Below are 13303 nucleotides of genomic sequence, written 5' to 3' on the forward strand. Positions count from 1 at the left end.
GGTTACTGTCATCACAGGTAATCATAATCTGCTTCTTAGCTATGACCTTCAGTAAATCAACTATACATTTGCAATTTTTCTCCCGTTAATTTGAGTGACAATTTTCTAGCAACAATATTACATACAGCACTTGATAGTAAGGCATGGACTTAAGCAGAACGAAGATCATTCCCTTAAATCCTTGTAAGAAAATAAAATGCTAGAGTGTAATTCTTAAAATTGTGTTTAAGCTTTGTAATGCCCTGCTCATCCTCCTAATCCAAACTTTTGACTTTTCTTTAGGACATACTGAACGAGTTAAAAGAAATTTTTCAGTGTTTAGAGCCTGAAAAAGTCTATATCCCTGAGCCAGCTACAACATCAGCTCAAGAGGAAGAACAAATGGATGTCGTTCTGAGCCTTGGCAAAAAAAGAAAGAAAGAGGATAAAGAAGGAGAAAAAGCTGTGCCAGTGAAAAAAATAATTGGTGATGGCACTAGAGATCCATTGCAGTCCTACTCATGGATCTCGCAAACTACTGGTGTTGTGATCAGGTTTGTTCACAGAAACTGTTACCTATAACCAGTTAATAGATGGATTATAGCTTAACATAGTACTGGGGGAAGAAGCATGCTGTACAAGTGGACACTCAGGTGAAACTTCCCTCTGTTTCAGTGATCGAACTATGGAGATTCTCAGATACCGACTGATCGGCCCGCTGTCACACTGTGTCCTTACAGAGACCCTGAAAGCTGCTTCGCTTCAAACAGTAAGGAAAATAGCAAGTTGGATACTACTGTAGCTTTAATAAGGTTTTTGGGGTGTGCAAACTTCTTTTGGCTAGAAAGAATCATAAATTGTCTAGCATTACGCATGTTAGCCTTTAAAATAAGTATTTTCACTCTGTTAGCTTCTCTGTATTGAGCCCCTTAACTGATACTGATCTGAGGATGAACACCTATATGGATTTCAGGTGTGGGTAGAAGGAACATAGAACTAGAAACAGGATCATATGACACTATTGAGTGGGCCCTGAAAGTTTAGTAGTGACACACTGTGTTGACAGGTCTAGAATAATTCACTTTCTCCTTGGCATTCTATAGATCATGTTTCTCAAGCAACAAGCTAGAGCGCTCTGTAAGGCAAGACACGAAAAGTATAGAAGACTTGCATTTTAAATCAAATGCATAATTCCTACAGGATTTAGTATCTTGTGCACCTCTTGGCATGTAGCATCACTGTGGTTTCAATGTGGGAGTTTTTTTGTCTCTTGCAGCAAACATGAGGAGGCCATGAAATCTCTGGCTTTGTATAAAAAATTACCGACTACAGTTAGGAAGGATTGTGGATTGCTTTGTTTACTTTTGGAGCACAGGTTAAATTGAACGTGCTTATTGGAGGGTATTATAAAGTGGAATATAGGAATAAGCTGCATCAGGAAAAAATGATTTTGGTTTGAAATTCGGAAGAAAGTAATCATAGTGATTAAGGCAAACTGAGATTGAATTCATACTGATAGAAAATACGAAATTACTACTTGAGTTAATTAGATGGTGTTGTTTTCCAGGAGATGGCAGATTCAGAATCAGAACTGAATAACTGGTGGGTAGAAAACTGCAAGGACTCTGAAAAAGTATCTCTTCATCAACGTCAAACTGCTGTCTTTGAGCTATTAGAAGGTATTTGGGGATTGGTGATATGGGAGGAAGGGAAAACTCTTAGGTTCTAGCGGTCAAAACTGGCATGCTAACAAGCTGGCATAGGTTTGGAGAGGCTTTTTTTTTTTTTCTTGATCGAGGGAGTGATGCCAGTGAGCATGTACTTAGGTAATTACCCTGGCATGTCAAAGATTTGAGGATAGCTACGCTGATTTTTTTTTTAAGGGAACATTATGTCCTCTGTGTAGTCCAAACTCTTAAACAAATAAGTCTTGTTTCTTTTCTTTGTGAACTTAGATTGGAAATTGTTGATGGGATATATTTATGTTGGACTATACCACTCACACATACAAACACTTAAGACAGTAAATTGTAAACTGCCTCCTCAGATAACATGGTAGACTCCTGCTCAAAGTGAAAGCATTTTGTCTTGCCTTGCATGTTTTTGTTCCTAATAAACAGTTGTTTACTTGGCTGAGATGTAAAATACAAAGTAAACAACATCTTAGTTTCTAGCTCTGAAAACAGATAAAGAGCTGGTGGTGTTAGATCTCAAATTATACTCAAGCTCTCCAGTCTGAAGCAGTTAGGCCTCAGATTGGGCAAGATGAGGTAAAACTTAATTCCTTTTTTTTTCCTTTCTCTGGAAGAAAAGTAGAAAAGAAAGGTTTGTTGCTTAGGAGTTGTGCCAAACATAAAGGATGAATTTGAGTCTGTTAATTGAGCGAGTGACCTCATTTCTATGCTAAGCGTAAGTATAATTGCAGAGTAACTCTTATGCTGCTATTGTTGTCTTTTGTTATTGGACATTGGACAAGCATTGGTGAGTTTTCAAAACATGCTAAATTGAGTACTCTGGCTTGCATCTCTGGCTTCTAGTGGTGTCATATCCCTGCAGGCAAAAATGCACAAAATAACAGTGCAGAAGAAGATTGTCAATTTATTTGCGGTTTCATGGCAATGTTCATCTGTGTATTTTTAAAGGGATAAGTTCACCATCAGAAATGCCACCAGGTACAATACTCGGCCTCACTGTTGGAGATCCTCGAGTAAATCTGCCAAAAAAGAAGAGAAAAGCCATGCCAGACCCTGAAAAATACCAAGGTAAAATGCCTTGCTTATATTGTGTGTGAAACTGCCAAAGGCAAGAGATACAGTTTCTTTCTACACTTCTGTTTTCATTTACTGTCATATTCTGCTGATGTTTTTTTTTTTTTTTCTTTCTTGCTGTTTTCCTCTAGCATTAGCTTTTAGAATGTTTCCTTCCTCTTTCTATATGCCTTGTTAGAACAGAAACAGCCTGAAAATAGGTTGCATAGGTTTTAGAACAGCAATTGTGAGGGAGGGATCTGCACCAAAGCTGGTCTTGTGCTCAGTGGAAGCCTCTGTCTGACCATACAGATGATCCAGGTTCGAATCCTGGCAAGGCCAACCAGGTGCTAAAAGATGCTCAGTTTATGTTCAGTATTTAGTCTTCCAGGTGCTGTCTCTCTCTCCAAGATACCTGCTGTTTCTGGTTTATAGCCTTTGAATGATGAAATTCGCAAATTCACTAGGGAGGAAAAAAATAAATAAAATGCAAGGTTAGTATTTCAAATGGCCAAGATGGTAGTCTTCCTTGAAAACAAAAGCTGCATGGGTGACTACGTAGACTTTCATTTCAGTGCTTACTTGCACAACATTTCAGTGCAAAATGCAAAATCAGTTGGATTTGAACATCCTTGAAAAATGTGGGGTTTGTATACAGTGCTGTGTAGGCATTTACAATTAGGTTGACAGGGCACAGACTGCCTAACTTAGTATGAGAAACAGAATAGTCAGCTAGCAAACAAGAGAAGTGAAGTTTCCAGAGACTTCAAAATACTTTGTTTCCTTGGTGGTGTGTTTACTGGAATAATCTAGCCTTAGCTTTCACTGAAAAGCAGGTTGAATGCTGATTTCAGTTACCATCTTCTAGCTCTCTTTTAGCACAACTCTTCCTATTCAGATTTTCTTATATCCTCCTGTTTTAACCGCTGTATGTAGAACAGCCTTTCTCCTGTTTATTAGTTCTGCTTAGCTACATTCTCATCGTTAATGTTCGTGTTGGAAATGTTGCTGCATGTGTGACCTCTGCTTTGGTTCCTTCGTCCTGAGGAGTAAGGTGAGCTATACACCACTTGTTTACAGAGACTTTTTTGAGCTGGTAAAGGAGTTAGTGACCACAAGAAGTAGTCTGTTCCCCTTCATTCTGCTTGTCATGTCTGTGAAGATGTGATCAAGAAGGCGAGTTCAGTGGAAGGCTTCTAAGCACTGGAAAAGCCACGTAGTAGTTTCTGTCCCACTGCCAGAGATGATTGTCCCTCAGGAAGCAGGGACTTGGTAAAGAGGTAATGATGTAAGGCAGGGAAACAATAGGAAATAGGTACATACGCCTGTTGTTCTTTGGCTGGCTAGAAATGGCCATCTTCAAGGTCTTTCTACTTATCCTTCAACTTGCAAACAAAAAAATCTAAACCACAAACATTCAGAAAATCTGGTGTTGCTTTCTGGTTCCTTTCTGAGTTTTTTTTTTTTTTTAAATTTTATTTTATCATAAGCTTAAAATGTTACCTGCCCTCTCTGACTCTTACTCAGGTGAGGGAGAAAGCCCTTGATCAGCTAGCAAGAAAAAGTAAACTGTGTGTGATACCTCTTAATTTAGGTCCTGCTAAAGGACTTTATGTTGCACAAACACATTGCTAACCAGATAAGTTAGAAGTAAGCAGAAGAATGAAGGAAGATAAATAATACAGCTGTCTTCTAATCTAAAATCAAAAGGACATCATGGTAAGGGAGCAGAAAGGGAGAGAACAGCCCTGCTACAAGAAGCAATAGGGAGAGAACAGGAATGGCTGCTGTTCTGTTTCCCTCCTGAATACTTCATAATGCTGTGTGGGGTGATTTAGTGGGTTATTCACAGTCTGCTGCGTACCCATTACATGTGCAGTGGCTAAATCTTATGGTGTGGTAGTTCATCTCTCCTACCTAGAAACCTCAAGACTGAGGTACAACTGCCACTCTCATACTTATCAATACTTATCAATACTTATCAATACTTATCAATACTTATCAATACTTATCAATACTTATCAATACTTATCAATACTTATCAATACTTATCAATACTTATCAATACTTATCAATACTTATCAATACTTATCAATACTTATCAATACTTATCAATACTTATCAATACTTATTCCTAAGTATTAGTTGAAAAGAGAGGCCACTGTTACTCTCCAAAGTCTGTTGTTCCTATCCTGACTTGGTAGTCAATTGTGTGACATCTACCACTGGTGCTATATCTCTGCCGTAATGGGCTTACTTGTTCAAGTAGCTAAGAGAAATTACATTTTGAAAAACGTTAGAAAACCTATCCATGTTAGTTTATTAAACTCAGATACTTTTACAATTTTCTAGTTGGGGAAAGCCTTCACAGGCTTTTGATTCTTAGTGTTTTTGAAGAAAAAGTAAAACTGCATCTGCACTAATAAAAGGAAGCCTAGGCATAATCAGTTACTGTGCAAAATATGTTTTGTATCTATTCTCTCTCTGCCAGCATTGTGCATTCTTCACACTGTTTACTGTTTCAGGACCTGGAACTGTGCAGCTTAGTTTGTGATCTTGTTGGAACGTGGTCTTGTTGCACGTTTCGTTGCCTTTATCTATCAAATGTATTTGTTCTTTGTTCCTATCAACCTCCTTGATTACCTGGCTGATTTGCAGGAGTTTACAAATCCATTAAATAGATGGAGGAGAATCTATTGAAGGCCATTTGATGCAGAAAGATCGCCTCTAACTTGAAGTTTGTAAGCCATAAATGTCTAGAATGACATCACTGCATACTGATCTTAGTGCTGCACTCTTCCCCAGAACCCTGTTATTGTCCACACTTGGAGTCAGATTACTGAAATATCCAGCAAGAATGTCATCAAAAGAAACACATTCCCATGGGTTATTTGAGTTTGATTTACCAGTTTTACCAGCATTTTTTCCAAATGGTTCTGTCCTGCTTACATTGGTTCTTTTGTGAGGAGTGATCCAGGAAGGGATTCTATCCTCCTCTTCAACTTTATGAAGGGCAATTTGTTTAAACAAAAGTAATGAGGGAATTTAATCTTGGCACATAGTATATACATTACTACAGCAATGATATTACCAGTGTTTCCACAGTAACACCCACAAAAAAAAAAGTTAGGCTTTTCTTCTAGACAGTTGATCCACCGATGGAAGATGAGGTCTGTAATTCCATTGAAATGGTTTTAATTTGCTCCTTCTGTAAGAGGAAATCTTTTTATGAGCCTTAGAGCTACATAAACTTTCTGAGCCTTGGTTTTGATATAACCTTACTCAGATGTGGTAATGTGGTAAGATGACATTTATGTAAGAAATGGTACTAGCCATTCGTCTTAATGACATGTCAGGTTGACTGGGCAATAAAAAGGAACCCTTGCTCTATTCCACACTTTTTCCCCTTTTTGCTTCCTGGACATTCAAATGCAATTAGGATTGATATTAGGAAGATCAAAATGACACTGCTTATGGTAGCAGATTCTATAGTAGTCTTCTGTTCTTCATTGGATAAAAAACAATTGATTTTCTTAGCAAATTCTTACCAGTTTAAAGATGCATTATTGTCGTGGTTTAACCCGGCTGGCAGCTAAACACCACGCAGCCGTTCGCTCACCCTCCCCCCTCCCTCTCTGGGACGGGGGAGAGAAATGGAAAGTGAAGCCCGTGAGTTGAGATAAAGACAGTTTAATAAGACAGGAAAATAATAATAATAATAATAATAATAATAATAATACAATGATGATAATAGTACTACTAATAATAATATGTACAAACAAGTGATGCACAATGCAATTGCTCACCACCCGCTGACCGATGCCCAGCTTAACCCCGAGCAGTCCGGCCCCCTCCCCCCGGCTAGCCACCCCTATATATTGTTTAGCATGACGTCAGATGGTATGGAATACCCCTTTGGCTAGTTCGGGTCACCTGTCCTGGGTCTGTCCCCTCCCAGCTCTTACTGCACCCCCAGCCTGCCTGTTGGCAGGACAGAGCAAAAGTCTGAGGTGTCCTTGGCTTGGTATAAGCACTGCTCTGCAACAATGAAAACATCGGGGTGTTATCAGCACTCTTCTCATTCTAAGCCAAAACACAGCATTCCACCAGCTACTAGGAAGAAAATTAATTCTGTTCTAACTGAAACCAGGACATCTATCCACCCCTTATTCCATACCATTTATGTCATGCTCAGGTTACACTCTTTTCCATACATTCTAATTAGTCACCTATAGTAGTCATAGTAGTGATAACATACAGTATTATATAGCAATTAACATGGTACAATTCAGTTCATGGGCTATTCTCACCCAGTATTAAATCTCCTTGAGGTACACACCGGACCTCTCCGTTCTTTTGCATCACCCACCAAGTGTATCCAGGTCCCTGAGCGAAAACAATTCCACGAATGGGTTTGCCTTTTCCTGAGGCAGGAGTAGCCCAGACTGTTTTACCCAGCATATTTTTTACATGCACTACAGGAACTTTATCCCCATCTACAGTACGTAACAGGTTTGATTGGGCAGGTCCAGCTCGGTTGGCAGATCCCCTAGTATTGACTAGCCAGGTGGCCTTTGCCAAATGCGTATCCCAGTTTTTGAATGTCCCAGCGCCCATTGCTTTCAATGTAGTCTTTAACAGTCCATTGTATCGTTCAACTTTCCCGGAGGCTGGTGCATGATAGGGGATGTGATACACCCACTCAATACCATGTTCTTTGGCCCAAGTGTCTATAAGGTTGTTTCGGAAATGAGTTCCATTGTCTGACTCTATTCTTTCTGGGGTACCATGTCGCCATAGGACTTGCTTTTCAAGGCCCAGGATAGTGTTCCGGGCGGTGGCATGAGGCACAGGGTATGTTTCCAGCCATCCGGTGGTTGCCTCCACCATTGTAAGTACGTGGCGCTTGCCATTGCGAGTTTGAGGGAGTGTGATGTAATCAATCTGCCAGGCCTCTCCATATTTATATTTCAGCCATCGTCCTCCATACCAAAGAGGCTTTGACCGTTTGGCTTGCTTGATTGCAGCACATGTTTCACAGTCATGAATAACCTGTGCTATAGCGTCCATGGTCAGGTCCACCCCTCGGTCACGAGCCCATCTGTATGTTGCATCTCTACCTTGATGGCCTGAGGTGTCATGGGCCCATCGGGCTATAAATAATTCACCTTTATGCTGCCAATCCAGATCCACCTGAGCTACTTCAATCTTAGCAGCCTGATCCACCTGCTGGTTGTTCTGATGTTCTTCAGTAGCCCGATTCTTGGGCACATGAGCATCTACGTGACGTACTTTCACAGCCAGGTTCTCTACCCGAGCAGCAATATCTTGCCACAATGCAGCAGCCCAGATGGGTTTGCCCCTACGCTGCCAGTTGTTTTGCTTCCATTGCTGTAACCATCCCCACAGGGCATTTGCTACCATCCATGAATCGGTGTAGAGATAGAGAACTGGCCATTTTTCTCGTTCAGCAATGTCTAAAGCCAGCTGAATGGCCTTCACTTCTGCAAACTGACTCGATTCACCTTCTCCCTCAGCAGCTTCTGCAACTCGTCGCGTAGGACTCCATACAGCAGCCTTCCATCTTCGATGCTTCCCCACAATACGACAGGACCCATCAGTGAACAGGGCATATTTCTTTTCATTTTCTGGTAACTGGTTGTACAGTGGGGCTTCTTCAGCACGACCCACCTCCTCCTCTGATGATATCCCAAAGTATTTACCTTCTGGCCAGTCCATAATCACTTCCAATATTCCTGGGCGACTGGGGTTTCCTATTCGAGCCCGCTGAGTAATTAGTGCAATCCACTTGCTCCATGTAGCATCAGTTGCATGATGCGTAGAAGAGACCCTTCCCTTGAACATCCAGCCTAGTACCGGCAATCGGGGTGCTAGGAGGAGCTGCGCTTCAGTACCGACCACCTCTGAAGCAGATCGAACTCCTTCATATGCTGCCAGTATCTCCTTTTCAGTTGGAGTGTAGCGGGCCTCAGACCCTCTGTATCCCCGGCTCCAAAACCCCAGGGGCCGACCTCGAGTTTCCCCAGGTTCTTTCTGCCAGAGGCTCCAGGTGGGGCCGTTCTCCCCGGCTGCAGTGTAGAGCACATTCTTTACATCTGGTCCTGTTCGAACTGGCCCAAGGGCTACTGCATGGACTATTTCCTGCTTAATTTGTTCAAAGGCTTGTCGTTGTTCAGGGCCCCATTCAAACTCATTCTTCTTACGGGTTACTTGGTAGAGCGGGTTTACAATCAGACTGTAATTTGGGATGTGCATTCTCCAAAACCCCACAACACCTAGGAAAGTCTGTGTTTCTTTTTTGTTAGTTGGTGGAGACATAGCTGTTATTTTGTTGATCACATCCATTGGGATTTGACGACGTCCATCTTGCCATTTTATTCCTAAAAACTGGATCTCTCGTGCAGGTCCTTTGACTTTGTTTTGTTTTATGGCAAAACCAGCTTTCAGAAGGATTTGGACTATTTTCTTCCCTTTCTCGAAAACTTCCTCTGCTGTGTCACCCCACACAATAATGTCATCGATGTACTGCAGGTGTTCAGGAGCTTCCCCCTGCTCCAGTGCAGACTGGATCAGCCCATGGCAAATGGTAGGGCTGTGTTTCCACCCCTGGGGCAGTCGATTCCAAGTATATTGGACTCCCCTCCAAGTGAAAGCAAACTGTGGCCTGCACTCTGCTGCTAGAGGGATGGAGAAAAATGCATTAGCGATATCAATTGTGGCGTACCACTTGGCTGCCTTCGATTCAAGTTCGTACTGAAGTTCCAGCATGTCCGGCACTGCAGCACTCAGTGGTGGCGTCACTTCGTTCAGGCCACGATAGTCCACTGTTAGTCTCCACTCGCCATTAGACTTTCGCACTGGCCATATGGGACTATTGAAAGGTGAATGAGTCTTGCTAATCACTCCTTGGCTCTCCAATTGACGAATTAGCTTATGGATGGGAATCAGGGAGTCCCGGTTAGTGCGATATTGCCGCCGGTGCACAGTTGTGGTAGCGATTGGCACTTGCTGTTCTTCGACCCTCAGCAACCCCACAACAGAGGGGTCCTCTGAGAGACCAGGCAAGGTAGATAATTGTTTAATGCCCTCTGTCTCTAAGGCAGCAATACCAAAAGCCCACCGGAACCCTTTTGGGTCCTTGCAGTATCCTCTTCTAAGATAGTCTATGCCAAGGATACATGGAGCATCCGGACCAGTCACAATGCGGTGCTTTTCCCACTCATTCCCAGTCAGACTCACTTCAGCCTCCAATACAGTCAACTGCTGAGATCCGCCTGTCACTCCACAAATATAGATGGGCTCTGGTCCTTTATAGCTCGATGGCATTATAGTACATTGTGCACCGGTGTCTACTAAAGCCTTATACTTCTGTGCGCGTGATGTGCCAGGCCATCGAATCCACACAGTCCAATAAACTCGATTGTCCCTTTCCTCCCCCTGGCTGGAGGCAGGGCCCCCCTAATCCTGGTCAGAATCTTCCTCGTTTTTGTGTTTGAAGGACTGTCTGCTGGAAGTTGGAGCAGCAAACTTTTCGGAGAATCCCTTTTTCCTGATTGTTTTCTTTTGCAACTCACGTACCCGTGCCTCTAGGGTCGCGGTAGATTTTCCATCCCACTTTCTCATGTCCTCTCCATGGTCTCGTAAGTAAAACCACAGGGTGGCACGGGGTGAGTACCCACCATATCGTCTTCCTTGTGTGGGTGAACGCCTACCCCTGACAGCTGAGACACTGCTTTGTACAGGTGCGAAGGAGAATAATCTCTCTTCAAGTTGGTGAACCTTTTCAGAAAGTTTCTCCCAAGTGTTCTCCTTTGGTCGGTGGGCACTGGTTGGTTCAGGTGGGGAGGACAATAGATTCTCTTCAAGTTGGTGAACCTTTTCAGAAAGTTTCTCCACAGCTGAGACGCAGGCCTGTAAGGAAGAGGAGAGACTTTCTTCGTACTGCCGGAGTTGTTTAGCCGCTTCACCCACTGTGGGTTCCTCATCCTCTTTCCAGGCCATTATTGCCAATGAGCTGGCATATGATGATGGTGCACTCCGTACAAACTTCCGCCACATGGGTCGTGTACACTTGACTTCATCTGCAATTGCTTTGTCAATGCCGGCGTCTCGAGCAAGGGATCCCAGCCGCTTGGCTTCCCTGCCGTCTAATTCCACACAATTGGCTCCAGAGTCCCAGCACCGGAGCAGCCAGGTGACAAGCTGCTCACCTATACAGCGACCAAAATCTTTTCGCACATCTCGTAGCTCGCGCTCGTTTAGGCTTCAGGAGCTGGAGCTGGAGCGACGTCAGGAGCTGGGACTGGAGCAGTTGCAGGAACTGGGACTGGAGTAGCGGCCGGAGCTGGAACTGGAGCGACTGCAGGAACTGGGACTGGAGCAGCTGCAGGAGCTGGAGCTGGAGCTGGAGCAGTTGCAGGAGCTGGGACTGGAGCAGCAGTAGGAGCTGGAGCTGGAGCGGCTTCAGGAGCTGGAGCTGGAGCGGCTTCAGGAGCTGGGACTGGAGCAGTTGCAGGAACTGGGACTGGAGTAGCGGCCGGAGCTGGAACTGGAGCGACTGCAGGAACTGGGACTGGAGCAGCTGCAGGAGCTGGAGCTGGAGCGGCTTCAGGAGCTGGAGCTGGAGCAGCTTCAGGAGCTGGGACTGGAGCAGTTGCAGGAACTGGGACTGGAGTAGCGGCCGGAGCTGGAACTGGAGCGACTGCAGGAACTGGGACTGGAGCAGCTGCAGGAGCTGGGACTGGAGCGGCTGCAGGAGCTGGAGCTGGAGCGGCTGCAGGAGCTGGGACTGGAGCGGCTGCAGGAGCTGGGACTGGAGCGGCTGCAGGAGCTGGGACTGGAGCGGCTGCAGAATCCACCGTAGGGGTCACAGTGGCCGTTGGATCTGTCACGGGACTTGGAGTGGCCGCAGGGTCTGTCACTAAGTTGATAGCAGTATCCATGGCAGCTCGATAGGCATGAGCCAGGCCCCAGCATGTTACAATGATTTGTGTTACTTTGGAACTTCCCGAATCGCGACACCTTTTATTCAAGCATTCTGCCAGTTTTTGAGGATTTTGCACTTGTTCAGGGGTGAATTTCCAAAACACTGGGGGTGCCAACTGGTCTAGATGCCTGCCCATATCCTCCCATACTCCCTGCCACCCACAACTATACTGCCTCCGGGCAGATCTCCGGATGAGCTTCCTAAGTAGTTGTTTAACTTTAAGCAGAACCTGAAGTGCATTCAGGAGGCAGAACAACAAGACTATGCTGGTCTGAGTATCCCAAGGATATTCAATATCTTGGAGAGCTATTGTAATAAACTCAGAGGATAAGAGGGTGGTGAAGGAGGAAGGGAGAGTGATCAAGGAGGGTACAGGGGTGGTGAAGGAGAAAGGGAGAGTGATCCAGTAAGAAAAATTATCTTCCCCTTTCCCCTCCACAGATTGACTCCCTAATGAAAAAAGGCAACAGATACAATTGCTAATAGTTTCCAAAATACAGTTTCCAAAGTATAGAATCAAAGATGTTACTGAGTACAAATACCAGGTTAGAGTCATGGCCAGATATTTCATCATCTCATAAGCCACTGATACAACACACAGTACCATAATGGTCTGAAACCAGGGCCCGGAGAGGATAAACAACATGACAGAGAGCACATACGGAAAATATCGTGCTATAATACTCAATTTGGAAAACAGGCGCAGCACAGTTGAGATTAAAGCAATCAGCATTATGACAAGTGACTATTAAGCAGGTCTAATACTTATACCAATTTTAGTTTAACACACTCTGGTCAGATCTGCCGTTATCTCAACCTTTCGAGCCCCACGTTGGGCGCCAAAAAAGACTGTCGTGGTTTAACCCGGCTGGCAGCTAAACACCACGCAGCCGTTCGCTCACCCTCCCCCCTCCCTCTCTGGGACGGGGGAGAGAAATGGAAAGTGAAGCCCGTGAGTTGAGATAAAGACAGTTTAATAAGACAGGAAAATAATAATAATAATAATAATAATAATAATAATACAATGATGATAATAGTACTACTAATAATAATATGTACAAACAAGTGATGCACAATGCAATTGCTCACCACCCGCTGACCGATGCCCAGCTTAACCCCGAGCAGTCCGGCCCCCTCCCCCCGGCTAGCCACCCCTATATATTGTTTAGCATGACGTCAGATGGTATGGAATACCCCTTTGGCTAGTTCGGGTCACCTGTCCTGGGTCTGTCCCCTCCCAGCTCTTACTGCACCCCCAGCCTGCCTGTTGGCAGGACAGAGCAAAAGTCTGAGGTGTCCTTGGCTTGGTATAAGCACTGCTCTGCAACAATGAAAACATCGGGGTGTTATCAGCACTCTTCTCATTCTAAGCCAAAACACAGCATTCCACCAGCTACTAGGAAGAAAATTAATTCTGTTCTAACTGAAACCAGGACAATTATTTATCAGATGTGCAAATAGTTTAGGTAAGTTACAGCCCTCAGCTCTGTTTGTGGATTGTCATACATGAAATCTGTGAAGTGACATGCATCTATCTGTATCCCCTTTTATTTTTTTAAATTTTGTTTTC

General features: G+C 43.9%; 1 protein-coding gene across 1 annotated transcript in view; it reads left to right on the forward strand.

Annotated features, from left to right (window-relative positions):
• The window catches only part of POP1 (POP1 homolog, ribonuclease P/MRP subunit), a 30570-nt gene that overhangs the window by 7655 nt on the left and 9612 nt on the right, over positions 1–13303 (forward strand). Inside the window, exons 7-10 of the mRNA XM_032182872.1 lie at positions 283–533; positions 655–748; positions 1547–1658; positions 2622–2741. Coding sequence (XP_032038763.1) covers positions 283–533; positions 655–748; positions 1547–1658; positions 2622–2741 — 577 coding nt within the window. The remainder of the gene's footprint in view (positions 1–282; positions 534–654; positions 749–1546; positions 1659–2621; positions 2742–13303) is intronic.

This window comes from Aythya fuligula, chromosome 2 (genome assembly GCF_009819795.1).
Source record: "Aythya fuligula isolate bAytFul2 chromosome 2, bAytFul2.pri, whole genome shotgun sequence".
In the NCBI taxonomy this organism is placed as follows: domain Eukaryota; kingdom Metazoa; phylum Chordata; class Aves; order Anseriformes; family Anatidae; genus Aythya; species Aythya fuligula.